Source organism: Branchiostoma floridae, chromosome 9 (assembly GCF_000003815.2).
Source record: "Branchiostoma floridae strain S238N-H82 chromosome 9, Bfl_VNyyK, whole genome shotgun sequence".
Classification (NCBI taxonomy): domain Eukaryota; kingdom Metazoa; phylum Chordata; class Leptocardii; order Amphioxiformes; family Branchiostomatidae; genus Branchiostoma; species Branchiostoma floridae.
The window spans coordinates 10,405,359-10,431,098 of record NC_049987.1 but is presented as its reverse complement, the minus strand read 5'-3'; the positions used below and the strand labels follow the sequence as shown (position 1 = coordinate 10,431,098).

The following is a 25,740-nucleotide window of genomic DNA, read 5'->3' as shown; positions in this document are numbered from 1 at the left end:
TTTTAACCTTCCTTAGTTGATGAATAGCATGGAATCCATTCTATTCTAGCTCTGAATTTCTCATATGATCGCTTCTGACGAATATACTCGGAGCTACAACTGGATGCGTTAGTTGGGGAGGGGGAGGTCAACAGTAACCTTGCAAGCCATATCATAAGCCATAGCCATTCACTGCGATGTTTTGGTAATCTCTAGCTTGGCAGATTCACCGGTGGCACAACTTATAGTATCAAAACTGACCAAGAAGTATAGCTGAAGCCCAATGGGAGTCAGTCGGCCACCGAAATCTTGACTCGGAAAGGTTATTAACATCCAACTAACCAAACTGTGATAGCGAAGCCCTCATTCTGGCACGGCCTATAGGGATGTGCGCGGGTTACCGAACTTGTCCCAATAAAGATATGAATTTTAAGAAATATTCTAAACCACAAGCAAATGGTAGCCAGCTATACTCCTCATTGCAATTGGTCAGTTTTGATACTATCTCAGGCCACCGGTGAATCTGCCTGGAGATTTATACACACTCGACCCTTCGACTATGGAAATGTTGTTTATCATTTTTCGGTTCATCACACCTGAAGATCGCGAGGCGGTTAATTAGGCAAGAATGAGCCGTAGGGTATGGTCACCATTTCAAACGACAACAAGGAAGATTGAGACGTGAAAAATACTGTGATCACGGACCGCTTCAGTCAGGAGAACATTAGAATATAACCGGCCTCTGTGTGTGGTTCAGTGGGAGACATGACAGACTCTGGACATCGGAGTAAGGTACGTCTGTAGACCACTGATCACCACTAGTGACCCACAAGTTTAGTGCAGTAGGTACACTATGCGAAATACTATAACTTTATATATATAAGGTCAGAATGGTAGGTTTACTACACTCACTCCACTATGAGTGGTAGTAGGCAGTAGGCTGGAGGTAACGTTACTCATTTTCCCTGGAGACGAGTGAGAATATAGGTATACAGAATTGAAACCTGCAAGAGATTAACTTCAAACATATGTTGGAGCCTGCTGGATATTCAAACCTAGAATTAATTTCGAACCTTTAGATTCTAACTCAACGACCCTATATCATAGGCTACGTGTGCATACCACGTGATAAGTGAAAGATCCGCCAGAGGCTATTAAAGTTTGTTCAGCTTACGAAGGCCATATTTCTTAGCCTCCACCAGGCCTTCCTACGGTGTACGGGGATCGTAGAGTTTGGCAAACACATCGGCCAGGGGAGTCAGTCAGTAAATGTTTCCCGCCCGGCGAACTCCTCTGGTAGCAAAACTCTCCTGGCATTCTCCCTAAGACAGCCAGCATATTCAGTCTGGTAGAGACTACATATTTCAATTTCTTCCATGTCTGCTTCGGAAAATCAGTCTCCCGTACAGTACACGTAATTCGTGGAGGCAATATGTTTTACATACATGACTTTGTTACCTTCCCTTTCTGCTTACACGTATGTAAATGTCTACAGTTGCAAATCAACTGTCTGGTAGATTAGAGTGTCATGATACTGAAGTGGGACAGAGGCAAATCTTTTCATTTCTTCTGAGTGTATATATAGTTAATATTGAAATGCTTCATTTCATGCATGATCAAGTTGAACTTTGTCTCTGCATGTCTTGATTGGTAATCAGCGGTCAGGACGTATTTCCATGACAACGATGACGTTGTTTACGGGAGTGGTGGTTCTGCTGATCCTGCTCCAGCCGGCTGCAGCAGTGCCTCCGGAGGTGAGCTTCTGCCGCGATTCAACATTTCACTTACATGATTTGTGTTTTCTTTTCCAACATGAAATAGGGCAAGACTGAGCACAAAGACCCACACAATTGCTCAAAACATAAAATACAATTTTGACCATTTTCAGTCTCCTTGATCAAACTGCAAATTGTGAGATATGATATCCAGGCACAATCGGTCTCCTGTTACCAAAATGAAAACAGACATACAGTGGATAACACAGGAAAATTTCCAGACTTTGTATGATGTACAAAATGACCGACAAACTGGTGGACGTACCGACTGATAAGTATCTAATACCAGCTCAAAAAAAGAACAAGGAATTATATATACTGAGTGATGCCTTCAAGTACCAGAGTTACCAACCTAGCTAGGATTGATCTGTTCAAAAATTCGTATTTTCCAGAACTATCACAGAGCAGAATTTGTTATCACCAGCACAGTAGGGGTGTCTTTATTGGATAGTTTTAAAGAGCATTTACTGATTGAAAGTTAGGTGTGACAGGTCGTTCAGTGTAATATAACCAGCTGCTGCCGCACCGCGTACCTACGAAGCTGCTGTGTTACGCTAAAGGTCTGTTACACCGGCTATATAAAATTTAGATACAGATATATCTAAGCAAAGGTTTGTTTCCTCAGCGGTCCCTTCTGGCCGTGAAGGAAGGCACTGAGAAAGGACCAGAAGAGATTAGAGACACCGCAGATAATCGTATTTCATATTCCCGACTCTCAGAACTAAATCAATATCATTGAAATGTACAAAATGTTTTGCAAAATCAACGGATTTTTTTTACATCATACCGAGAACCCGCATCAGTTATAAATATGCAGTTTTGGATATTCACATTGTGTTGCAGGTGAAGCTCAAGGGGATGTAGGGCATGTTCGCGAGGTGCGTTCCTCTCCGCAAGGTCCGATAATTTCCGCCGGCCTTGATGATGAGGGGATGGTTTCCGCTGTGGTTTCCGCCGGTCTTGATGATGAGGGGATGGTTTCCGCTGTGGTTTCCGCCGGTCTTGATGATGAGGGGATGGTTTCCGCTGTGGTTTCCGCCGGTCTTGATGATGAGGGGATGGTGTATCTAGATTATGTGGTGTCGTTATCAGCCATTATGCCTAGCTGCCTTTGTGTGAGATACTGCCGGAGAAGGCGCTGCCGTGGAAGGCGGGCCAGGCGTCGCTGCCGTGTGAGGCATTACTGCTGCAGGCACCATTGTCGCTTTGGGACGTTCTAACTGCAACTACAAGCAAGTGTTGGTCTATTTTTCTTTCCATAATTCTAACCATCACAGGCATATGCCATAACCCAAAATTTCATTACAACCTCTAAACGTTTTACATCCTGATTTGTTCTTCCAAGCTTCTTAGTTCTCTGTAATAGACGGGGGATCAGACACGCGCGCATATCAACTTTTGTCATACACATCATTTAATTTCCATTTGTTATCAGTATTGTTTACATCTTCCTCCATTTTGTATTTCGCTTTGTTTAGTTATGTTTATATCCTTGTATATAGCATATATATATATATATATATATATATATATATATATATATATATATATATATATATATATATATATATATATATATATATATATATATATATATATATATATATATATATATATATATATATATATATATATATATATATATATATATATATATATATATATATATATATATATATATATATATATATATATATATATATATATATATATATATATATATATATATATATATATATATATATATATATATATATATATATATATGATGGCGTTAATATAAATTGATAACTTAAGTGCGCCACCGCTATGTCTTTCCTGTCAAAGTGAATAGATCAATATGACATTCTTGGCGTATTAAAGGTCACCCTATTTTCAACACCACAAAGATAATAAGGTTAACATTGAATTGAACGAAAGAATAAACTTTGTCACGTAGAGGTTACCAGTATAGAGGAAAGGCTGCTATTAAAGATATCATAATCCGTTTTGAAACCTTTTTTATTGCGCATTCCTGGCAGATAAAAGTATCATCCATTTAATGCACGCAGTGCAACAATATTGCCTTGAATGCCTTCTGAGTTCAACTTCTTGTTGTGATTTTCTCATTTTCCTTGATTTCTTGCAGAGTCTGGTCGAAGATTTCCACGAATTGGTCGCAAACTTCCTCCGTGTGTTTGAGGGACAGGTAAAGTTTGGTGCCCATGGGGTTGAGGAAGACGCCTCGCTTGAAGAGCCCCACCATCATGGCGCGCCTCCTAGCGGTATTCTCCTGAAGTTTCTGCTCGCGATAGTTGTAGACAAGCTTTTCCGTGAATAAAACCTAGAAGAAGGGGACACAGGATAACTGTATCGTTTGTTTTTCAAATATTAAGCGAAAACAAAAGCAGTTACATTGGAGACGTCCGTCAATACATGTAGTACACATAGTAGAATTCGCTTGCAAAGCTGTAAGTTTTTCGTGATTTTTTTCAGACACAAATAGACACAAACAAACCTGTGCCAGAGGCCCGTCTCCGATCACATGACCAGAAATGTCATTTTTCTCCAAACATTCCTTCATCTTGTTCCTCACGTACCTGCCGATGCTAAAAGTAGACGCATGAAAGTTAAATCAATATTCTATATGGATATAACATCTCGACTGATCATGAGCTTTTAAAGCTTTATAATTAAGACGGGATATAGATATTCATATCATTCTCATTTTTGTCAAAGCGTTAGGCCATATTGATTTAATCATATGGATGACATACTCTAGGAACCGCAAAACAAACGTGAAAAAAAGTTTGGCTAAAAAAGTTCATCCATATATATATGATGGTTTATTTGGCAAACTTCACATGTCAAACAGTTCGCAGCCTTTCGGCTGAATTGGTGTAGGACATCACATTCAGCACAGTTAATACAATATAAACAGTAAAATTCCTATCACATTAAGATAACAAGCAAGGTTTAAAATATTTATGAATAAAGAACAAAGTCAATATAATCAACATTTATGATGCCGTACTGATGTAACTGCTGGTACGTGCCGGTCCGGCGGTATATCTGTAGCGCTGCCAGGGCGGCTGAAGCGCTGATGGTGTTACAGCCTAGAGACGAGGCTGTCCACACGTAGCGCTCGTCTTTGCCGAGAAGATCCTCGTTCACAAGGCTGGAAAGAATCCAAAACATTCTTAACACTTCTTAACGACAATTAACAACTAAAATGTTTTGTTTAGAAAGTCAAGGACAATGTGCCACAATTTTAGTGACTTATTCTAACAGTGCGACATACAACGAACAAACAGATGGTAAAGGAAGTCCCGTAGCATTTTTGGAGGCCGATATCCCCCATCACATTGGGCGAAAATCGATCGGACGACGAGTCTGCGAGCTCTAAATTACGAGGAGGCATGACCCTAATGCCGACGAAGAAATGGCAGAGTTCCCCCTTAATTCCCGAATTTCGCCTAATGTGAGGGGGGTATAAGAACACGGTACCCGTTTTTTACACTAAGTGGAGTGAGGAAAGTCATGTAAAGGGCCTTTCCGAAGGACGCAAGATGTGAGAGGGCCCTCAAGGGGGGGTACCGACAACGCTCTACGCTAAATTCGGGAGGGCCGGCTTCGTAATACGCTAAATTTTGGACACTTTATTACGCTCTACGCTAAATTACGAAATTTCATAATGCATTATGCAAATTTTTATTGTCTCTTGGCTGAACTCCGCCGACTGCAGAACATGTGAAGATGAGATCTAAACAAAACTGATAATTCCATCAATAAGATTAAAACTTAACTTCTAAAGACGTCTTGCTGGCCAAAGGCGGCTACAGCAAATTTCTCATGTGACGTAATTTTCAGCACTTGTAGCACCGAAAGCGGAGGCGCGACAATCCTAGGCCGTCCGGGGGCATGCTCCCTCGGGAATATTGTGAAATCCTGACCCTCTGAAACGCCATTTTATGCATTTTGAAGGGCAAATTTTGCTCCCAGACTAAGCTAAGTTAAATAGCATCCAATTAGAAATTCACATGGTTTTAGCTTTAAGCTGGGCAACGCCCCCAAACATCATTTTCAGATTTCTAGTGCCGAAAGAACGAACAGTCGAACTGTCGCAAGGTAGGTACGGGAAAATTTGGAAATTTTTACCCTCTGAAACACCATTTCCTGCACTTTGAGGGGCAAATTTTGCTGGCAGGCATATGCTCAATGTAATGACATTTCTGTCAGAGAAACGTCTTTGGCGAAGAGCGCCGGAGAGTCGTGAGCGCTGGAGGCCCAAGCCGTCGCAAGCCTTGGCAAGGGCCGCCCGGCGCCCGGAGAAAAATTGAAATCTCGACCCTCTGAAATGCCATTTCTTGCATTTAAGGGGCAAATTTTGCTTGTTAACTAAGCTAAGGTCGGTAAAAAGATTTCCACTAGCTGGGGGACGACGCTCCCGCAACATATTTTCACCATGTCCAGTGCTGAAGTGTTGAGCCATAGCAAGGAATGTCCGGCGAAATTTTGAAATCTGGACCCTTTGAAATGCAATTTCCAGCATTTTCGCGGGTAAAATTTGCCGGTAGACTAGTTAAGTTTAATGAAACTTTGATTACGCTTGACGAAAAATTAATATGAATTACGTTTTACGGTAAAATCCGGTTAGCTTCTACGTATTACGTTAAATTAAAGGGGCCAATATCGCTCGACGCAAAATGCACCGATTACGCTCTACGTTGAATTCGAACGGTCCCGCTACGGAGTACGTAGAATTAAAACCGCCGATTACGCTCTACGGAAAAGGGACCTATTCTCGGCTTTCAGTCACGTGATTCTGAGCCACACGATCCCACAAACAACATGTTTGAATGTTTATAACAGAATTGATTAAAGAACGAAACATGAATCTCTCAACGTTTTACAGCAGTAATCCATGATACGTATACTGACCTCATAATATCGGCGCGGCCTCCAAACACACCAATCGGGTAGCCTCCTCCCAGGGCCTTACCATAGCCAACCAGGTCCGGAATCACGCCATAGTATTCCTTCAACAAGCAAAAATGGTTCTATGTAGAATATTAATTGTATGATACATGATTATCCTGAAGAAGGTCGTTGAAAATTTGATCCGTATATACCTTTGTATTGGAAGAAAGTTTAGCATTGTACTATGATCACTACCATCACAGGGGAGCTTACATGATAATCATTGTATGAGTTATCTGACGAAATGGACACGTTGTACTTATTGCCTTGATCGAATAACGCATGCTTAAGCTGGCGATATCAAATCAATGGTATTTCAACTAAATGATGATTTCTGTTGTAACCAAAGCAGAAATCATGGGTCGTGTTTTTCAGTCTATATGTATCTACGTATACGTATACATGTAACCGTTGTTTTGGTCTTACCTGGGCGCCACCATAGGCTAGTCGGAAGCCTGTCACCACCTCGTCGAAAATCAACAGAACATCATGTTTCTTGGTAAGATCGCGTAACCCTTGCAAAAACCCATCCTGTTAAAACAAATACTAGAGTGAATTTAGAAAAAAAACCTTTGACTAAATGAAATATCTAGAAAGTTTAACTTAGAGGGGTAACGACTAGTCTCCAAGTAGACGTGTCAGTTGGATAAAAAAGAGAAGAATTTGGCCAAATAGGGACAAATAAGTTGCCATGGGATTTCAGTCAGTCTTCAAGTGATGTCTATCCATGCCCGCTATCACGCCGGCCGGACAGTTCACTCCTAGGCCAATTAACTCCTACTACACTTTTATTATTAACTATTCGGCCAGGCCGAGTCTGTTAGAGACTAGGCAATGCCAATGAACTGGCCCCTGTGATACATGTACTTCGGAGCGAAATATTGTAACCAAAGCAAGGATTGAAACCTCCTTATTAGTGTGACAAAGTCAAATTCGGAAATATAGAGCATACTTTTCAATGATAAAAGAACAGCTAGTAACTTTGACATACCATAGGAGGGGTACATCTGTGTAAAGGCTCAACTATCACAGCAGCTAAGTCGCCCCTGTGCTGTTCCACGATTTCTGTCGTCATACTCAGATCGTTGTACGGTGCAACAAGGACGTGGTGCTTCACGGAATGTTCTATTCCAGCGCTGGAGGGGTCCGGAGTTGGGTAGTCAAGCAGTCCTTTAGGGAACAGACTGGTCACCCCTATTTCGTTTGCACCATGGTATGCTCCTGGTGACATTGAAAATGTTATATAATATGTGGATACTAAAGTATGATAAATCTGTTTGGGTTTATTTCAAATTTCTTAAACTTAAGAATGCATTATTAGAACTTGTATTGTAAGGGGATATCAATGAAAAAGCGAAAGAAACAGAAAGGTTTGTCGTCGTACCTTCGAATTTCAAAACTTTACTCCTGCAAGTGAACGCTCTTGCTAGTCTCTCACAGTACATTATGGCTTCAGTACCGGATGAACAAAACCTAGTGAACGAAGAACGAAGATTTTTTTTTTACACATTCAACCAGAATGAAACGCTTGTTCACCTTTATCCTCGGGGTAACCTATATCCGTTGTTTTAAAAAAACGGACATCACGTCGACGGACGGTACGTGGTTTCAAATTGGATTTTTTTTAAAATACATAGATGTATTGTAGTTTGAAATTGTGTATGCACCGTCCGTAGAAGTGATACCCCTAAATGCCCTTTTCTAAAAGCAGCGGATATAGGTTATCCCGCAGATTAAGGAGAACTAGCGTTAGTTAATTGGCTTACGTTTCGATGTAATCAAAGTAAGCACTTACTGGTTGTGTAAAAGAATTCTCTTATATCCTATATTCTACCAACCTGATGAAACCATTTTCGGTAGGAGAGCGTTAACGTTGACAAATATAGGTAATAATGGCAACCAAATAGGTGCAATCCCGGCTTGACTCAGTGAACAGTGACATATGGTCCGTTTTGAAAATTACATTTTTCAGTTTACTTAATTATCTACTCGAACCGTTCCCACCTGAGGTACTCCACCGCAGGACTCATCCGTTTGATCTCCTCCGCCAGTTGGAGAGATTTCTCGTTGACGTAAGCGAAGTTGGAGCCGTGAGCGGCTTGTTCCGTCACCGCGGCCACCACTTCTTCTCGGGCGTGGCCCACAAGATTCGTCCCCCATCTTTGGACAAGATCAGTATCAGACAGTCGGGCTCATATTGTGTTTTCTGTACCATGTATGTGTAAAATATGTGTGCGTATATACTTATTTGGACTTTAAATGATGTAAATTGTACCTCTGTTATGCGTTTGTCTCACCCTTGCCTCTTCCCTCATGACCTCAATGAAAAGCCGCCGTGCGGGCTGATTTTGGCTTGCATGAATAAACAAAGCTCAAACAAACCATTTTCCACGAGACAGCAAACTTGCTTCTACCAATATTGAAATTGTGTAACATTGCCTTCATATAATTGGAATACTTACAATCTTTAAAAGACAACCTAAAGCGTTTTTTCTCTAGGAAATTCAAATCAAATGCTTTGTCAAATCGCTCCGCTGTTGCAAGGTTTAACCGCCAAAGCGAAATAGGTGTAACAGAAATAGAGGAGTGAAATGATTAGATTGTCCTTTCTGACAACTTTTAAGACCTATAAGTCTATGTCCAAACGGAATCAAGTTTAGCGTTACTGCAAATTAGAGTAATTACAAATCAATAAAGCATCTTGAAGCCAATCGTTATATTTTTGCTCTCCAAGCAAAGGTTCGGCTCCGGCTGTTTTTGACGTGTCTCGGGATTTCTATTCCGTGTGATATGTTGTGTGGGTGGAAGACATAAAGAAAACAGCACAAAATAGAAATACCGATAAAAACGCATAAAAACACGTCAAAAACAGTCGGGGCGGAACCTCTGCTTGTAGAGTAATATTGCAGAACTTGGCGACAGTCAGAATCATTCACTGAGAATTCTACGCACCCCATAGAGAAGTCCAGATACCACTTGCCGTCCACATCCCACACATAGCAGTCTTTACCTCTGGACAGGACAGTCGTCAGGTCTAGACAAGATATTATGGAAAAAAGTTTTCCAGAATAAAAAGATTGTTGTAAGTTAGTTATTACCGTTAACGTCAATACTTGCATAGCTTCGTCGTGAGCTTCGTTGTTAAATTTCGTTTGAAGATTTTAGTCAAGTCTGTAAAATTAAAGGTGTCATGGCGGTAAACGCAACACGCTCGTTGGAAGGTACGGATACCTTTAGGTAGGTTGAACTCTCCATTCGATCCAGCTGGAAATACGTCAAGAGACCTTTGAGCCGCCTGACCCAGCGTAGAGCCATTGGTCTCTGGATCCATCGCCCGCGCTTCCGCTCAATGTGTTGTGAATTCTGGACTGGGATGAAGGTGGATGACTATTTGAAGAGAGAGAATGAAACTATAAGCAACCATGAATAATCGTCTGAGGAACTTGAAAAAAGTTTTCAACTTTCCAACTTGCAACTGATGAGCTGCACCTGCAAATCGGTGCCCGCAAACACCTGCATGACCTCAACCTGACCCCAGGAGACCGCATCCAAGTAAATATAACGTATATTTAGTAAAAATCGCCTCATCCTATTAGATATGTGAATTATTTCTGCAAAATAAAATTTTGAATTTGTATCACTATACAAATAGTTCTAATAAATGATAAACTAACGTTTTGTGGATTTTGAAAAGAGACTCTGAGAGGTTACTTCTAGCTCGTGTTGTTGCGGTGCATAGCGTTACTGAAATGTGAAACTCCCGCGCACAAAGAGAGCGGCCAACAGACGAAAACGAAGATGTGGCCGCCTATTTCCATCCATACATCTTCCACTGTAACCTAGACACTTCTAGGGAAGGTCTAAGATCAGCGTGTCTGATGGACGTCCAGAAAAAGGACATTGTGAGAGGTATTTTGTCAGAAACTTTGAATAATCCTTGTTGCAACCATGTGGTCCCTCCACGCTAAGCCTTTGGGGAGGGGGGCGGTAGATATTGCAACTAGAGTAGAGTAGGGTTTTTCTAGCACAGATAGGAACGTCCAGCTTGGATTTTGCTCGATTCCAACTTTTGTAGATACCTTTGGACCTAGAAAATTGTTAACATAGCTATCTTAATTTGCATTAGAGCTTAAAATGTGTTCCAAAAATTTATTCCCTTTCACCTTGTGCAGATGAAGCACATTTTGCAGTGCCAGGGAAACCTCCCCTCCCCACCGCAAGACGACAGTATGAGAAGAGGGGTTCTCTACCCACAAGTGAGCTGGCAAGGGCAAAGCTACCAAGGTTATATATGACATTAGTATATTACCTATGAGTCCTTTTTATCTTGCATTTCTATATGCATAACTCTTTTAGCCTGGAGTCCAGCCTTGTTCACTTTAGTCCGCTCCCAAAGGTCGCTACCTACCAACATACTACCTACCTTTCATTATAGCAACCTTCAGGAGCGGACTAAAGTGACCAAGGCTCGAGGCTAAACTTTATTACCATTCACATTTATTTATTTATTTATTTATTGATCTTTAGGGTAGTCCCTTCAGTTTATGAGCTTATAAATATATAATGTATAAAACTTCCTGGGAGTATGAAAACAGTAGGAAACTGGAACAAGCTTCTGACTGAAGTGGACCAGTTAAGAATGAGATGAGTGTTGGAAGTAATGGATGTACAAAATTACGGACACTGACTAAGCGGACACTACATGACAACACTTTCTATGCTCCATATGTATCAAGAATGCATTATGTCCTGCCTGTTAAAAACTGTTGTTTTTCCTTCCCTCCCCAGGCCCATCAGCCAGCCCAGACTGCAGAAGAACCTGGGAGGAGGTTCCCTGGCTAGGCTGAACTTGGACAGGTGATAACAGACTTCATAAATTTAACCTGTAACGTTAGCTACCAAATTACATGATGCAAAAGAGCATCTGGCTAAAGTCTCCAAAGAACCAGACATCTCAGATACCATTCACTGCTAGTTGCATCTTTCTTCAGTAACTGAAAATGACTGAGTTGATGAGAAAAATAACAACTGTTACAGTACAATTACTCTGTTGTCAATGATGGTTGACGTAATCATCTCATTTCCCATTTTGTGGGGAAAATGAGGACACAAACAGCTGAGACAACTGTTTCCTCCCTGCATTGGTACAAATCTTTGAATATTTCTTTATCAAAAGTCAAAGCTTTTGATTCGGATAATCCTCACTCTAAGTCAGTATTCCAACATTTTCTCAGTAACAATTAACTTAGTAATCATGTTCGTCTTTTTTGTCTTTAACAGAGAGAAATCCAGTAGCCTGGTACAGCTGTCAAATCTAAAGACCAAGTAAGTACAGTTTGGTTACCGTTGAGTTTGAAGTTTCTGTAAAAACAGTAACAGTAGAACAATCATGGTTCTTCTGAAAGTATGACAAACTCTTCTATTATCTGTCAGTCAATGATGCTTTACGTATTACTAATCAATCTGCTGTGTAACTTTGAGGAGAAACAATATCACTGAGATATGCATGTAGGGAGACATGACAGAAAGTCTTGACAGAGTAGAACATAAACTATTATTGTAAGCTTGCCAACTTGGTGTGTGTTATTGTAAAGAATTACACTGCAACATATTTCCTTCTTTGCAAGAAAACCCTATATTTGTACACATGAGACGCTGTAAGTATTACAACGTTAGGTTGCTTTCTTGTCTATCATTTGTTTTAGCCTTATTAGGGTTCACCGGCAGTTTGGGGCATCATGCTTACAGTATTTTATCAGTGATGCTGATATTTTTTTGTTAGCCACAGTTTACAGGATGAATATAACTGTAGTAATACTAACAGTTGTTTTTGTTATGGTTTTATGTTCAAAGTTTTAGAGTGACATTTGCTACAAACTTAGACCACCTGTGTTTCCATTACTAAACAGTATGTGACTGTCACTAGCACTCCAATTTTTCCTTACTGCAAAATTATTTCACTGCATATACAGTATTGTAATGATGCATTTTTTCTGTTATTCCACAGAACATTAAGCTCCAGTAACTTGGCTGCAGTGTCTGACAGTAACCTGTCAGTACAGGAGGCCGCGCCCCTCAGGAGTTACGAGACCCCCCACACGGCAGAGGCAGCTACTAAAGTATGCACCTGGAATATACTAGTACTACATGTAGTAACCTCCACATGTGATTTTGTCAGCATGAAGAGAAATATATGTACCTTGCACACCAAGCTTTTGTGAGGATGTAATAAAAAAAGAGAAAATAAATCAAAGTGCTGTAGTTGTGTAAACCTATCAAGATTTGTACGATTTATGTACAAAGTGACATTTTCACAAAGATAAGCTTACAAAGGCTTCACAATATACAGATGAATTGTTACAGTGTAATTAATCACAGTTAGCTGACTTAGCTCCCTTCAGGCTCACTAATTCTTCCTCTTCTTTGTTGTAGGTTTATTTTGAACAGTTGGTGAAGCGGTATTTCTACCAGCTCACTGAAGGCTGTGGGAACAAGAAATGCAAGAACAAGTTTTGTCACTCTTGTCCAGGTAAACAGCACCTGTGACATATAGCCTCACATAATAATGATATTTTATAACATTTAATTAGAAACTTGTATTCATTGTTTTTGGCAATGCCTCAGGGTTGGTAAGCCAAATGGTTATTGTCATGGTCCTTGTTGTATTCCATGATTTGTATTCCTTTGAGAAATTACTGTACATGATCTAGCTTTTACATTTTTGACACTTATGTTTCTCCAGGACACATTGTTGTACCAAAAGACATGTTAGCAATAATCAGCATAGAACTTGCCACAAGACAAAGGTGATTTTCATTTTGACTTCTTGTAAGTTGTTTGATATTTTCATTAGTTTCATCTTTTCTCTGCAGATAACATACTACCGATTCAAACTTACATACTACAGATTCAAACTTACGTACTTCAGATTCAAACTTACATACTACAGATTCAAACTTACAATTGCTTTTTTCTTACAGGCCATACCTCTGTTCCACGAAGAAGTTCTTGGATAGACCACTACCATCAGATGTATGTATCTTTGTCCTATCTTGATTTTCATGATTTATGCAATAGAAATATCCTCGTCTCAACTGTATTGGTTACATTTTTGATCTTAAAATGACAATGACATTTAATGCAATTTCATATTGATATGGAAAGAAGCAAATGTTGCTAATAGTAACTAATACTGTTGGTATAATTTTTGCTTGCAGATTTTTGATGTCGAAAAGGGGAGACCAAAGCCATTCCTACACACCATGTTTTCATGCAGTCCTTTCTTAGGACTGTTCAAAGAAACTCCAGAAGAAAGTCCACCAAACAAGCCATCCAAACCAAGGCTGTTATCCTCCAGCTCTAAAACACTGAACATAGCATCACATTCCAACCTCATGCTAAAAGCTGCTACCTCACTGAACTCAGTGGCAGATTCGAGACAGGTGCATTCGAATCTGAGACAGGAGGTTTTAAGGAGGGGTTCCTTTACTAACTATGATGGCTGGAGTGGTCGAAGGGCTAGTACAGACTGTGTGTTGAATAAGCTCACCCTGGATAAGAATGGGCTGACTGGAAGCAGCAGGGAACTGAGTGGAAGTATGGAGAATATTCTGGGTGGTTCACCCAGAGCACTGTCCATCCACAGGTATGTTTATATCAACATTGCAATAGATTGCCTAAGATTCAACCTTATGTTTCCTATATGTTTGGTTCTTCACGTAAGGTTCTAAGACTTAAGATTTTGACAGGAAAATTGTAAAATCTACACTCTATTATTACTGCTGTCTGTGATGTTTGACGTAATCATCTGTCCTGCCGTATTTGGTAAAGTGGAGACAAAACTAACTGAGACAGCAGTAAAACAAAGCCTTGTAGTATGTATGCTAATGATTGCTAAAAAAAATGATTGTTAACATTTAGCACTTTAAGCTCGAAGCTTTAAGATGGCTTACAGGGAGATCTGCAAAAGCTAGGTGACAGTTCATTAAGTGTAATACAACCCAGGGCTCTAGCCAGCGTCCGTTTTTCCATCAATTGACGGAAATTTGCTGCATGTGACAGAAAATTTTTAAAAGCAATCCGTCAACCTTGACGGACAAAAATCCTTGGTGGAAGCTACAGGCGGCTTGGGGATGCCGTCCATGGCCATAAAAGCCACACACTGTTTGTTTTGCTATTGTTATGATTGTTGACAATGTGTGTCGGTGCCCTTTCGCATACAATGATCTCATTAAAAACCTGTTTTTCAAGGTCTCTTAACATCTTGACTACAACAAAGTGTTTTGAATTAAGAATGGCTTTGTAAGTGCAGATGCTAACTTCATGAACCCATTGTTGCATTGAATATTACTCTAATATCAGAAAAAATGGTATATGACAGTACAATGTATTTGTAATCTTGACCTACATCTCAGTAATGGCAGCAGACCGGGCAGCCTGACGTTTGGCCAGAGTGTCCATCCTGAGGAGGGTCTGAACTCCCTGTCCAGTCTGACCACCAGTCCGTCCCGCCTGCTGTCCTCAGCAGAGTGCCTTAGTGACCAGTCCCCAGAGCTGGAGGAGTTTGAGAGGGAGTGTATGCTGGAGATGTCCTCAGATGACATCAGGGAGTTCTCACTTACACATCTCACACTATCCATGCTTCAGGTGGGGGACAGTTCGTCTTAGTGAAAGTTAGTTCCTAGATACTGTAAATGTTGAAGTTCCTATGATGGTTGTTTGCAGCAAAGTTAAAATCATTGCAAAAATACTCTTGCCTTTGCCATTGTTTTAATTGCTAACTTGCTAAAAGACTACAACAAACACACAATATTCTCCCAGCAGACATAAACTTTAAGGCATGTACAGCAGTGTTCTTTTTTAAAAGCTTGTCGTTGCTTAGATAGTGAATTTTGTAAAATTTGGTAACTGATAAATTTTGACATCATGGCCAAAAAAGTAGTATTATACATGCTTCCCGTTTTGTTTTAAGTAGTTGCCAGTGGTATGATATGGCTTCTCAGTCTTTCTGTCACATACATGTATATTGAAGAAAACAGCTTGTGATTTGTTGCAGGTATTTAGCTCTTTTCATTAATCAATAATGTTAACTGTATTATCCTCACTTTGTTTTTGAATATATGGACTTATTATACATGTATGACAACATTGTGGACATCATAACAATTGGTTGGTTTGAAGCCTTTGCCAACTGATATTGTGTCCACATAGAACAAGGTACTTGTGGGACGTGCCGACAGCCAGTCAGAAAACTTCGACTGTCTGTGCGATTGTCTCACACACGCTCTCCATCTTCCTTCATTAGTTTAAGTCTGAAGATGGTTGTGGTTCTGTCAAGACCTCAGCACCATCTTATGACTTTCTGTTTCTAACAGCGACGTACTGAGAGAAACAGTTCTCGATGATGATCCTCACTTTCAACTTTGCTGTATGCAAAGCGTCACAGGACCCATGTTAAAGCAACTCAGCAAAGATGAACATTTCAATCTAGTGTTCTTGTTCACTTGTCCAGTCATGTTGACATTGCTGATAATGATACGGCACTTGCCTAGTCGTGAAAATGCTGCTCTGATATAGAAAGAGTTGTGTTAAATAGCATCGCATTTTATGTGTTGTACCCAGGACACAGTGGACAAGTATAGGGAGCTCGGGGACCCATCCTTCCTGCTCAACACCATCAGAACAGTCTTCACCTCATCACAGGCTCTTAATGATAGCTTCAAGGTGAGGAAATCTTTCAGGTCAAATATAAGATTTCCGGTAAACCTTCTAGTTCAGGTAGATTTAGACTGTGAAATACATTTGTAAATGTATCTATTTCTCTGTATCCAGAACGTTATAAGAAAAGTCAGTTTTCAATTGCTTAGTTTTTCCCAGTTCAAAGTTTCTTTTAGAATTTAAAAAGGATCTGTACCTTTGTTGGTGCTGCAGTGTTGTCTATGATGTTTGACGTAATCATCTGTCCTGTCATATTCGGCAGACTGGAGACAAAACTAACTGAGACAAGATTGATACTTAATTCAATATCTCTTTCACAATTTAACAGCTTGTTTTTACTACATCTTGATAGTGAAGTAAAATCCATTCTGTATATCCACTCATGAAGCACAACGAGTCTGACTGTGGTGTCAACATTGACCTGGAGTCCCTCAGGAAAGCCTACTATCTTCTATGCAACCTGCAACCACAGGTTAGATATTCCCGTTATGAGGCAGAGCTCACATTTTCAGGTTAGAGTATGGGAGCAAACTTAAGATGGTGCTCATATTTGTAATTGTTTGAACTTTACGTTGCTTGACAACTTTAGATGGTGTTCATAGTTGTAATAGTTTGAACTTTAAGTTGCTTGACAACTTTAGATGGTGTTCATAGTTGTAATTTTTTTAACTTTTAAGTTGCTTGACATTTACTTTGGTGTGTTGATTTTAATGTCCATTGTATCACATTGGACAAAGAATTACAATATATACAATGAGAATCACCAATGAAATTAAGCATTCTTTAAAGATGTTTTAGAATAATGCATTGTTTTCTTAAAGGAAACCTTCAAGACTGCAATGGCCAATGCAGTAGAGATCCTCCTGTCTTCGTTAAGAGGCACAAGTGTACATCCCAATGAGATTGCACAGGTACATTCATTTGCGTACAAGTTCATGATTTAGCTTGTCTTGTCAATTTTATTACCAAATCTTTTTTTGCTTCTGCTGTCTGTGATGTTTGACGTAATCATCTGTCCTGCCATATTTGGTAAACTGGAGACAAAACTAACTGAGACAGCACTGTTATTAAATTCTAAATCAAACCTTCAGCTAATATCTTGAGTAAAACAATGATCATCAATGTAATGGAGGTTTGTACACTTAGAGTGTATCAGACACGAACAAGAGTTCGTAGACCTCAGGCCTGCATGAAATGTATTGGGTTTCTGTAGACCTATTGTGTATTTTTGCCTTTTTGTCTGTGGTACGTGGTTGGAAAAATGAGCTTTTTACCTGTTGGTTGTGCACCATGCAAAGGTCTGAAATTCCATTTTCTGAATTTGTAAGTTTGGACATGGATGAACATTACTTATTTTGGATTTCTTAAGTATGTAACCATCCACAGTACCTTGAAGTTGTTGAGACGCAACCTTTTTTTTGTCTCAGATGGCCCATGTACATGTAGTTACTCTGTCACATGATATATTCAGTACTAATATCTTCCTATTTCAATGTACTGACCTAATGCAGCTGCTAAGTCTCCTTGGTTTGTGTTCTTCCAATGATATTCATTAAAGATTTATTTCTGGGGTGTTATTCACTTGACATCGGAAGGTTACTTGCATAATTTGACCAATGCTACTTTTATAGTAGTTCCATAGACATTAGACAATATGAATAGTGCTGGCCCCCATGATGCAGCAGCAACAGTTAGTCCCCAGGGTGGTATGATATTTTCATTCAATCCATCCAACCCGAATCTAAATCTCCTGTAGTATCTAAGCCAAATTTAACAGCATAATTTACTATGAAAAATGTCCTTGTCAATCCCATTTATAGATGGCAAGCTGCTGGCAATGGAAGCTTTGAAAACTTCAGAAGCTGTTGTAGTCAGAGCGAACACCCAGCAAACATCCCCCCAAACCAATGAGCAGTTGCTTAGAAGGGGAATTTCATCATATATTTGCCGCGACAAAATGCAACAAACGATACTGAATTTAAAACAGAACCAAGCTAAGCCTCCACCACTTAACCCTGCCTGTACTATAGATTAAGCAGGCCCAAAAACCAAGCGAAAATGACTAGCCCAAAACTACAAATTACCTGTATACAGTATGGAATTGGAAATGGCATTACCAAAAAAACAAAAAGAAACACAGGACAAATCATACACATACCTTTCTCTTATGCCCACACTCTATACAGTTCTCCTCCACATTAGAAAATTGCATCTTCTTCTGTTTAAGTTCAAGTTCAACCATGATTGCCAACAGGGTAAAGGAACTTGTACCAGAACTTTAAACTCAGTACTATACAGCTCTAGAAACACCACAAAGAGTAATAAGCAAACTCCAATTATACCTGACCAACAGTTATATCATCTGGTACACTCCCGTCATCTGGCACACCGTCAGTGCCACTAAGACAGGGGATACAAAGTAACCTGATACATTGAAGGTTGCCCCAGGCCAGATGATGGTTCTACACCCAACCGTAATCTGTTTTCAGAACCAAGCAGATATTGGGAGGATGCCCCAACCACACCAAAACAGGGTCAACCTATACAGTATCAAGTTCAAGCACTAGGAGGCCCAAAATCAAACCTCACCACCAGGACACCACCAACAACTCAGGACCAAATAGCAACACAATGGCACCTTGCGTTCCGGAGATACAGTGCACGCCCCGTGCCCGCACAAAAGGTAACCTAAAATGTCAAGTTCAAGCACCAAGGGCGCCAAAATCAAAATCGAGAATTATTCAGCCACCGCCAACACATGTGCCAAATATCATCGCGCCCGCACCAACCGTTCAGAAGATATAACTCCGGAAATACCCCTCCCGGACACAAAATTCGACCTGCCGCGTCAAGTTCAAACGCGACAAGGCCCAAAGTCAATCCTAGGCAACAGGCAACAACTTCCCACACATGCACCAAAAATCGTCGCAATGGCGCGTATCGTTCCGGACACACAGCGCCAAAAGTGCCCCCAAAACACCAAAAATGCCACCTGCAATGTCAAGTTCAAGCGCCAGGAGGCCCAAAATCAAACCTGAGTGTCAGGCCACCACCCCCAACCCACGTACCAAAAATCGTCGTGCTCGCACCATCCGTTCTTGAGATACAGCGCCCTAAATCCCCAGCTCCCACGCCCGTGAAAACCATACCTGCATACATGCAGGTAAAAAGTGTATTAGAAGCAAAAAAAATGAAGACGTTTGTGTTTTCAGCTGATCATTCTAATGGAAAACCCCCTCATGGAGACCAGACCAGCCTTGCTGCACAAGCTGTGCCAGGTAGTGGCCAGCCTCCCCCACACCTCCCGCTCCCAGCTGGCCCAGGCACTCATGAAATACGACAAGGCCAACTTCAGGACCTTCCTGCAGCTGTTCCAGGCTCACCTGGTGCAGTCTCTTCATCCGGACAAGGGGTGGGTTGTCAAGATGCCAGAGATGTACTCATTTGTAGATGACGGAATGTAGATAGTTCCTGTACATATTTTCATGCTTTTGTTTGTTATTTGCTTGTTTGTTTGTTAAGAAACGTTCATTAAAATCCAGACAACAGTAATGGTTCATAGTTTGTTGTAACAGTTTCTTTTATAAAGTTACTATGAAGAAAATGTCTTGACGTATTTTTCAGCCACCAAAACAAGAATTCAGACATTCACACTAATCACAGAATGCTAAGATAATAGGCTCACGAATTTTCAAGTCACAATCACCCTGAGGAAGGTGAACAGCCAACATAACATTGGCTCAGGTAAAAGCACTTGGTTGTGTATAAAAATATCTGTTATCCAGTACATTAGTAGAATCATGTCTTGACCATGTCTTTAGTGCCAGGGACCAGATGTTGGACGTTGCCCGGACGTTGTCGGTGTTCCATCTGGCCAACAGTCGTGCTCACAGCTCCAGAGGAAAGGCCATTCTTCCTCTGTCTGACTTCTACTGCCCTGTGCTGGCCAGGTCAGACACAAGTCTTTAATACATCCATAGCGTTAAATTTTGTCTCTTAACTCGAGTTGTGCAAAAATTACTTGTTTTGTATCCTTGTTTTGTTTCCTTTTCCTGTCATGGAAGTGAATGACACCTTGTTTTATGATTTACAGAAAAATGGACTATAAGCATGAGTATGGGAACTGGACAGCTTCAGACCAGAGCTCCATGCTGGACTTCCCTTACCTATTAGACCCTTCGGTAGGTCCAATGTCTGTTGTTCATACAAAAGATGAAAACAACCCCTTTAAATACTTAATAAGGAGCAGTTGTATCTAAACCCAAGAGATATTGATCAATTCTTTCAGGTCTGGTGGTTTGCAAAGTTCTTGTTCAATTACTTACTGTTGAGGTACAGGATATATTTGAAGTGCATAAATGTTCTCTGTATCTTTTCAGTTGAAGGTCCGTATCCTACATTTTGATGCTGTGGTACAGATGAGGAAAGAGTACCAGAACGCCATCCTACATCAGGCAGTAAGTATACTGTTGTAGGCTGATGGAAAGTTTGTATACAATTCAGTAAAGATACTAGAATGATTCTTTTTATGTCTTTTGTTATTTCCCCCTTTGCTTTTTTGATCCTGAACTGCAATTTACAAATTTCAGAGGGTGAACCAAGCTCAGAGATACCTCAACCAACTGAACAAGTGAGTGCTTTGTTGGTGTAACTGGAAAGTTTATACATGTAACTAGAAATCAATGTTTTGTTGCTGCTGCTGTCCGTGATGTTTGACGTAATCATCTGTCCTGCCATATTTGGTACACTGGAGACAAAACTAACTGAGACAGCACTGTTGAAGAATTAGGTAAAAGAATTTAGGAAAACACTTCTGGCCAAAGCGAGATGGAGGCAAAGATTCTTCATAATTAATTTAAGTATGAAGAATCTTTGCCTCCATCTCGCTTAGCGCTTAGCACTACAAAACTACAGTGTACAGGATAAATAATGCGTTTTGTAGTGCTAAATGTCACCCCCACTTCCTTGACTCTATGAAGTATACACATATCTGTATTTGTTTGGGGGATCACATGAAACATACACCCATCTCCCCTCAGGGAACCGTCCCTGGAGGATGGAGTCCAGGCGGCCACCTGTCCCTTCCTGGTGCTGGAGATCCGCAGGGAACAGCTGATTCAGGACACGCTGGCCGAGGTGCAGCTCAAGAGGGACCAGCTCAAGAAACCCCTCAAGATCAAGTACATCGGTGGTGGGGAGCAGGTAAGCTAACTTATTAATTAGATACACCTCCATGTACCTCCATTTCCAGTGGAAAGTTTCCACTCCCTTCTGGGGCCAATTGGATTCTGTTTATAATGATTTTGGTCCATAAAACTGTACATTAGCTATTCATTGTACTTGTTGAAAAGGACTACCGGTAGATGGATTCATTGGTATGTGAAACCTGCATGTACCGCACTGTACATTAGAATTTGTCCTCTCGTTGTAACCGGTGGAAACTAGCTTTTTAGTCAGCATAGTGAATGTATTTCCATTTTCTGTGATGACAGGGCCTGGACATGGGTGGTCTGCAGAAGGAGTTTTTCCAGATGATCACAGAGTCAGTGTTCGACCCCAACTATGGCATGTTTGTCTACCTGGAGGAGAGCCGGAGCCTGTGGATAAACGGTGAGCAAAACAGTTTCAGGTACAGTAGAAGCCAGTTAATTGTGCAATGGATAACCGCATACTTCTGTTAATTGCACATCATCCCAAAATCCCAAACCAGTGCGGTCCAGCTGGATAATTCTGCATTATTGCACCATCCAAATAATTGCGCCATCCGAATAATTGCACGAAATATGCTGGCAAATAGGGTGTAGAAATAAATGGCTTCTGTTTTTTAAATAAGTGTTATCAAGGGATAACAATGGAGGTCTCAAACTGTTAAAGTTGGTAAAAGGTACATGTACATGTAGTCCCATAGCCTGTTTAAGGCTGCAGTGGCAGAGGGTTGTTATCTACAGTGTCTAGGCACATCCCTCTCTTTCGACCTCCTTTTAACCGCAACCAAAGTCAGGAACCCATTTTTACGCCTGGGTGGAGTGAGGAAAGTCACATGAAGTGCCCTTCCCAAGACATACTGTCTAGCTAGGAATGTACCTCATGACCTCTCAATCCCTTGCCTACTAGTCTAGCCACTCGGTCATTTAGTGCCATTCGTTGATACAATTAGATACAGGATGCTCTGAAGCTTTAGACTGAGACTACAAACTCAATATCTTTCTTTCTTCTTCTAGGTGAATCCCCTGAGTCAGATGGAGAGTTTGAGCTGGTGGGTATCATCCTGGGGTTAGCCATCTACAATGGTGTAATCCTGGATGTGCATTTCCCCATGACTGTGTACAAAAAACTCCAAGGGGAAACTCTAGAGCTTGCTGACCTTCAGGACATCCAGCCGATCCTGGCCAGTGGACTCCAGGAACTGTTGGACTATGAGGGAGATGTTGAGATGGACCTGTGCTACACTTTTCAGGTTAGATTTTAGACTTCCTTCTTTTCATTAGTGCCGAAATAGTGGCAGTACGAGACTTTCTTTCAACACCACAAAACAGTGGCTTTTATTTGAAATGCAGTCATTTTATCTCAGATCTCTTGACATCTAACAGATGTTTACATAACTTTGTGTATCATATTGTTCCAAACAGGTTTCATATGAGTCCTTTGGCCATGTGAAGACAGTTGATCTTATAGAGAATGGATCAGAGGTGCCAGTCAACAACAAGGTGCATACATTATACAGTATAGGCATATTGGAATTCTTGAAAGGTTATCTATTTTTCCTTTGCAGTTCTATCATGTATTGCATTTGTTTTAAAGCTTGTTTGTGTTTTGCCTTTGCAACCATAGAACCGAGGAGAGTTTGTGCGCCGTTATGTCAACTTCTTGCTTGTGGACAGTGTGGAGAGACAGTTTGAGGTTAGTCCATGACTGTGTTTTGTTGTTTGAATGTCTTCAATGTCACTTTTGAGGTGAATGTCACTTTTACAACATGTGTTGAGATTCCTGGTGTATATCTAGAAAATTTGCCAAATAGCAATACACTATGTCACTGACGAAAGATAGCGATGTTATCTGAAACATTTGACCGTTTCCAAATTCATGTCCAGTGGTTGCTTTTCTTGTATCAAGTATTTCAACAATAGAATCTTTATGCTGTGTTTGTTTTGCAGGCCTTTTCGCGAGGCTTCCACATGGTGTGTGGAGGACGGGTGCTGACACTGTTCCGAGCAGAGGAGATAGAGCTGCTCATCTGTGGAAGTACTGAACTGGTACGACAACTGACAATAGTATTTAGAATACTGGTTAAGTGTCAATGTAAAGAGTAGACCACTAAAAGGGTAGAAATGCAAAATAACAATTGATGGACATGCATCCACTCTCTCATCAGTCTGACTACATATTGACATGCTTTTATTGGTTAGATAAAATAACTGGGATGGAAAGTCAGGATCAGTCCATACTACAGTAAACCATTGAGAGGACCTTTCCTAGATGGTATGAAGGCTTGCTGCCCCCCTTAGATGTTTAGATAGACAAGTTAGAAGTAGAATGTTTTACGAAAGTTTTGCTAAGGCATGATATCATTTTTTTTTTCTTACAGGATTTTGATGGGCTGGAAGCATCTGCAGTGTACGAAGATGGGTACTCAAAGTAAGAACATAACATTTCCACAACAATTTTTCTCATTGCGTATGTCTGGTTGGATGTTCGACACTCAAAATTTGCAGTATCTGTTTCTTCAGTCTCTCTCGTCATTTACTAACCTACCACATTAATGATTGGACTTTTTGTCCACAGGGACCACAAGACTGTCCGAGCCTTGTGGTCAGTGGTGAGGTCACTGTCACACAAACACAAGAAAATGCTGCTCATGTTCATCACAGGGAGTGACAGGGTAAGACTTAACTTGGTTGAAACTCTTCAAAACAAGTGAAGTCATCATCTTAGATTTTTGAAGACATTTTTGTTGTTTAAGAGGGGCTTGTAGAAAGCACTGTCAAACTGAACTTGTAGAAAGCACTGTCAAACTGAACTTGTAGAAAGCACTGTCAAATTACAAATCCTTGAGTCTTTACAGAAGTCAAATGGTTGAAATGTGTCTTTGTCCCTTCATCCATGTAGGTCCCACTAAAAGGCCTGGCCACCCTAAGGATCACTGTCCAGAGACACGGACCAGATTCAGAAAGGTAAAATAAGAGGCAGCACATGTGGGGGCTGTAAGAATCCTTTGCATTGAGCAGAAAGGGGGGGGGGGAAACATATCACTGCTGACAACCTCCAAAGCTCTGATATGTTGTTGGTAGATTTTAGAATAATTGTTTTTTCAGACTTCGTTCAAGAACAGATTTTTTACATGCTCTACAACCTATATGAATCTGGACTGTATTGTGGATTGCTGTATTACTAATATCTTAGAGTAAGTTAGAGTTGCTTAGAGGAGATCATACTAATTTGTGTTTATCTCAATCCACCCAGACTTCCCACAGCCATGACCTGTTTCAACACCCTCCTCCTGCCTTCCTACAAGGACATAGACAAACTGAAGAACAGACTTCTCACTGCTATAGAGAACTGTAAAGGATTTGGTCTAACATGAGTCCATATCTTAACATACAAGTATGCAAACATTACGCTATAGGAATTCAAATAGGTTCAAATACAATTTTGTATAACATCCAAACAGTATTGTTGCTTTTTTTGTGTTTAAGTATGTTGGGTATCTATCTCAAGAAGGTATATGCAGTGCACTGTATTATTCTAAGGATTGCTAGAAATCATTTCTGTTGGCAATTTGCTGCTGTTTTTCCACTGATATTAGTGGTTTAAGTGTTTGAAAGTTGAATATACGTGTATTTATTCTCTACAAGTTTGTGTAACACATTCCAAGTGTATGAGGAGTATGATGTATTTGACAAAGAAATTGCTGCTATATCCATTTCCAGTGTTTGTATTGTTTATGTTGTAACAATAACTCATTGTACCACCACCACCATGTTTCAGTGTTGAAGAATTGTTTGTGTGGGTGAATTGAGTATTGAGGCAAATATAGGTCAAGGACTATACTATACCTAATAGAAGGTATTATCTTTTCAGGTTTGGAAGTTTTGATTGATCCCCAAAAAGTATGAAAATATTTCCCAACATTATCAGTTATCTGCATAGATTGGTCTGAATCATATATTCTCAAATTATTTTATTTTTGTACTTTTATACTAGATACAATTTACGTGACAATGTTGACATTATGAAATACCATTTTGTTGCTTGATTCAATCTTGGTTTGTGCAGTGAAAAAATAAACTTTTCTTCAAGAGTTTTTATTTGT

The 25,740-nt window shown here is 40.3% G+C and overlaps 3 protein-coding genes and 1 non-coding gene across 5 annotated transcripts; 3 read left to right on the top strand and 1 right to left on the bottom strand.

Moving 5' to 3' along the window:
- Positions 1–267: 267 nt before the first annotated feature.
- Positions 268–4,032, top strand: LOC118423638. 2 transcript variants are annotated; one of them, XM_035831871.1, is made up of 5 exons: positions 268–771; positions 1,638–1,733; positions 2,380–2,443; positions 2,598–2,992; positions 3,883–4,019. In XM_035831871.1, exons 1-4 carry the CDS (start codon positions 745–747, stop codon positions 2,972–2,974), a joined length of 564 nt encoding a protein of 187 aa, XP_035687764.1. In that variant the 5' UTR covers positions 268–744; the 3' UTR covers positions 2,975–2,992; positions 3,883–4,019. The 2 variants fall into 2 exon arrangements, with proteins under 2 accessions (XP_035687764.1, XP_035687763.1); XM_035831870.1 differs by having other exon boundaries at positions 273–771; positions 2,598–2,986; positions 3,883–4,032.
- On the bottom strand, positions 3,531–10,328 carry LOC118423637 (glutamate-1-semialdehyde 2,1-aminomutase-like). Its single transcript, XM_035831869.1, has 10 exons — positions 9,945–10,328; positions 9,666–9,747; positions 8,718–8,873; positions 8,098–8,186; positions 7,705–7,934; positions 7,140–7,244; positions 6,675–6,772; positions 4,768–4,911; positions 4,252–4,342; positions 3,531–4,077 (listed from the first exon to the last, which is right to left on the bottom strand). The coding sequence occupies exons 1-10, from the start codon at positions 10,042–10,044 to the stop codon at positions 3,838–3,840; spliced, it is 1,335 nt and encodes a 444-aa protein (XP_035687762.1). The 5' UTR covers positions 10,045–10,328; the 3' UTR covers positions 3,531–3,837.
- A 102-nt stretch (positions 10,329–10,430) lies between these two features.
- Positions 10,431–25,726, top strand: LOC118423634 (ubiquitin-protein ligase E3A-like). The gene is made up of 28 exons (XM_035831867.1): positions 10,431–10,622; positions 10,886–10,997; positions 11,502–11,570; positions 11,994–12,038; positions 12,721–12,832; positions 13,146–13,242; positions 13,456–13,519; positions 13,694–13,745; positions 13,931–14,358; positions 15,128–15,359; positions 16,335–16,436; positions 16,819–16,902; positions 17,252–17,341; positions 19,643–19,842; positions 20,252–20,380; positions 20,524–20,611; positions 20,810–20,887; positions 21,020–21,060; positions 21,470–21,632; positions 21,923–22,040; positions 22,652–22,887; positions 23,060–23,137; positions 23,262–23,330; positions 23,585–23,683; positions 24,016–24,065; positions 24,213–24,309; positions 24,537–24,601; positions 24,891–25,726. Exons 1-28 carry the CDS (start codon positions 10,592–10,594, stop codon positions 25,009–25,011), a joined length of 3,150 nt encoding a protein of 1,049 aa, XP_035687760.1. The 5' UTR covers positions 10,431–10,591; the 3' UTR covers positions 25,012–25,726.
- On the top strand, positions 15,863–15,996 carry LOC118423703. Its single transcript, XR_004832100.1, has one exon.
- Positions 25,727–25,740: the final 14 nt, after the last annotated feature.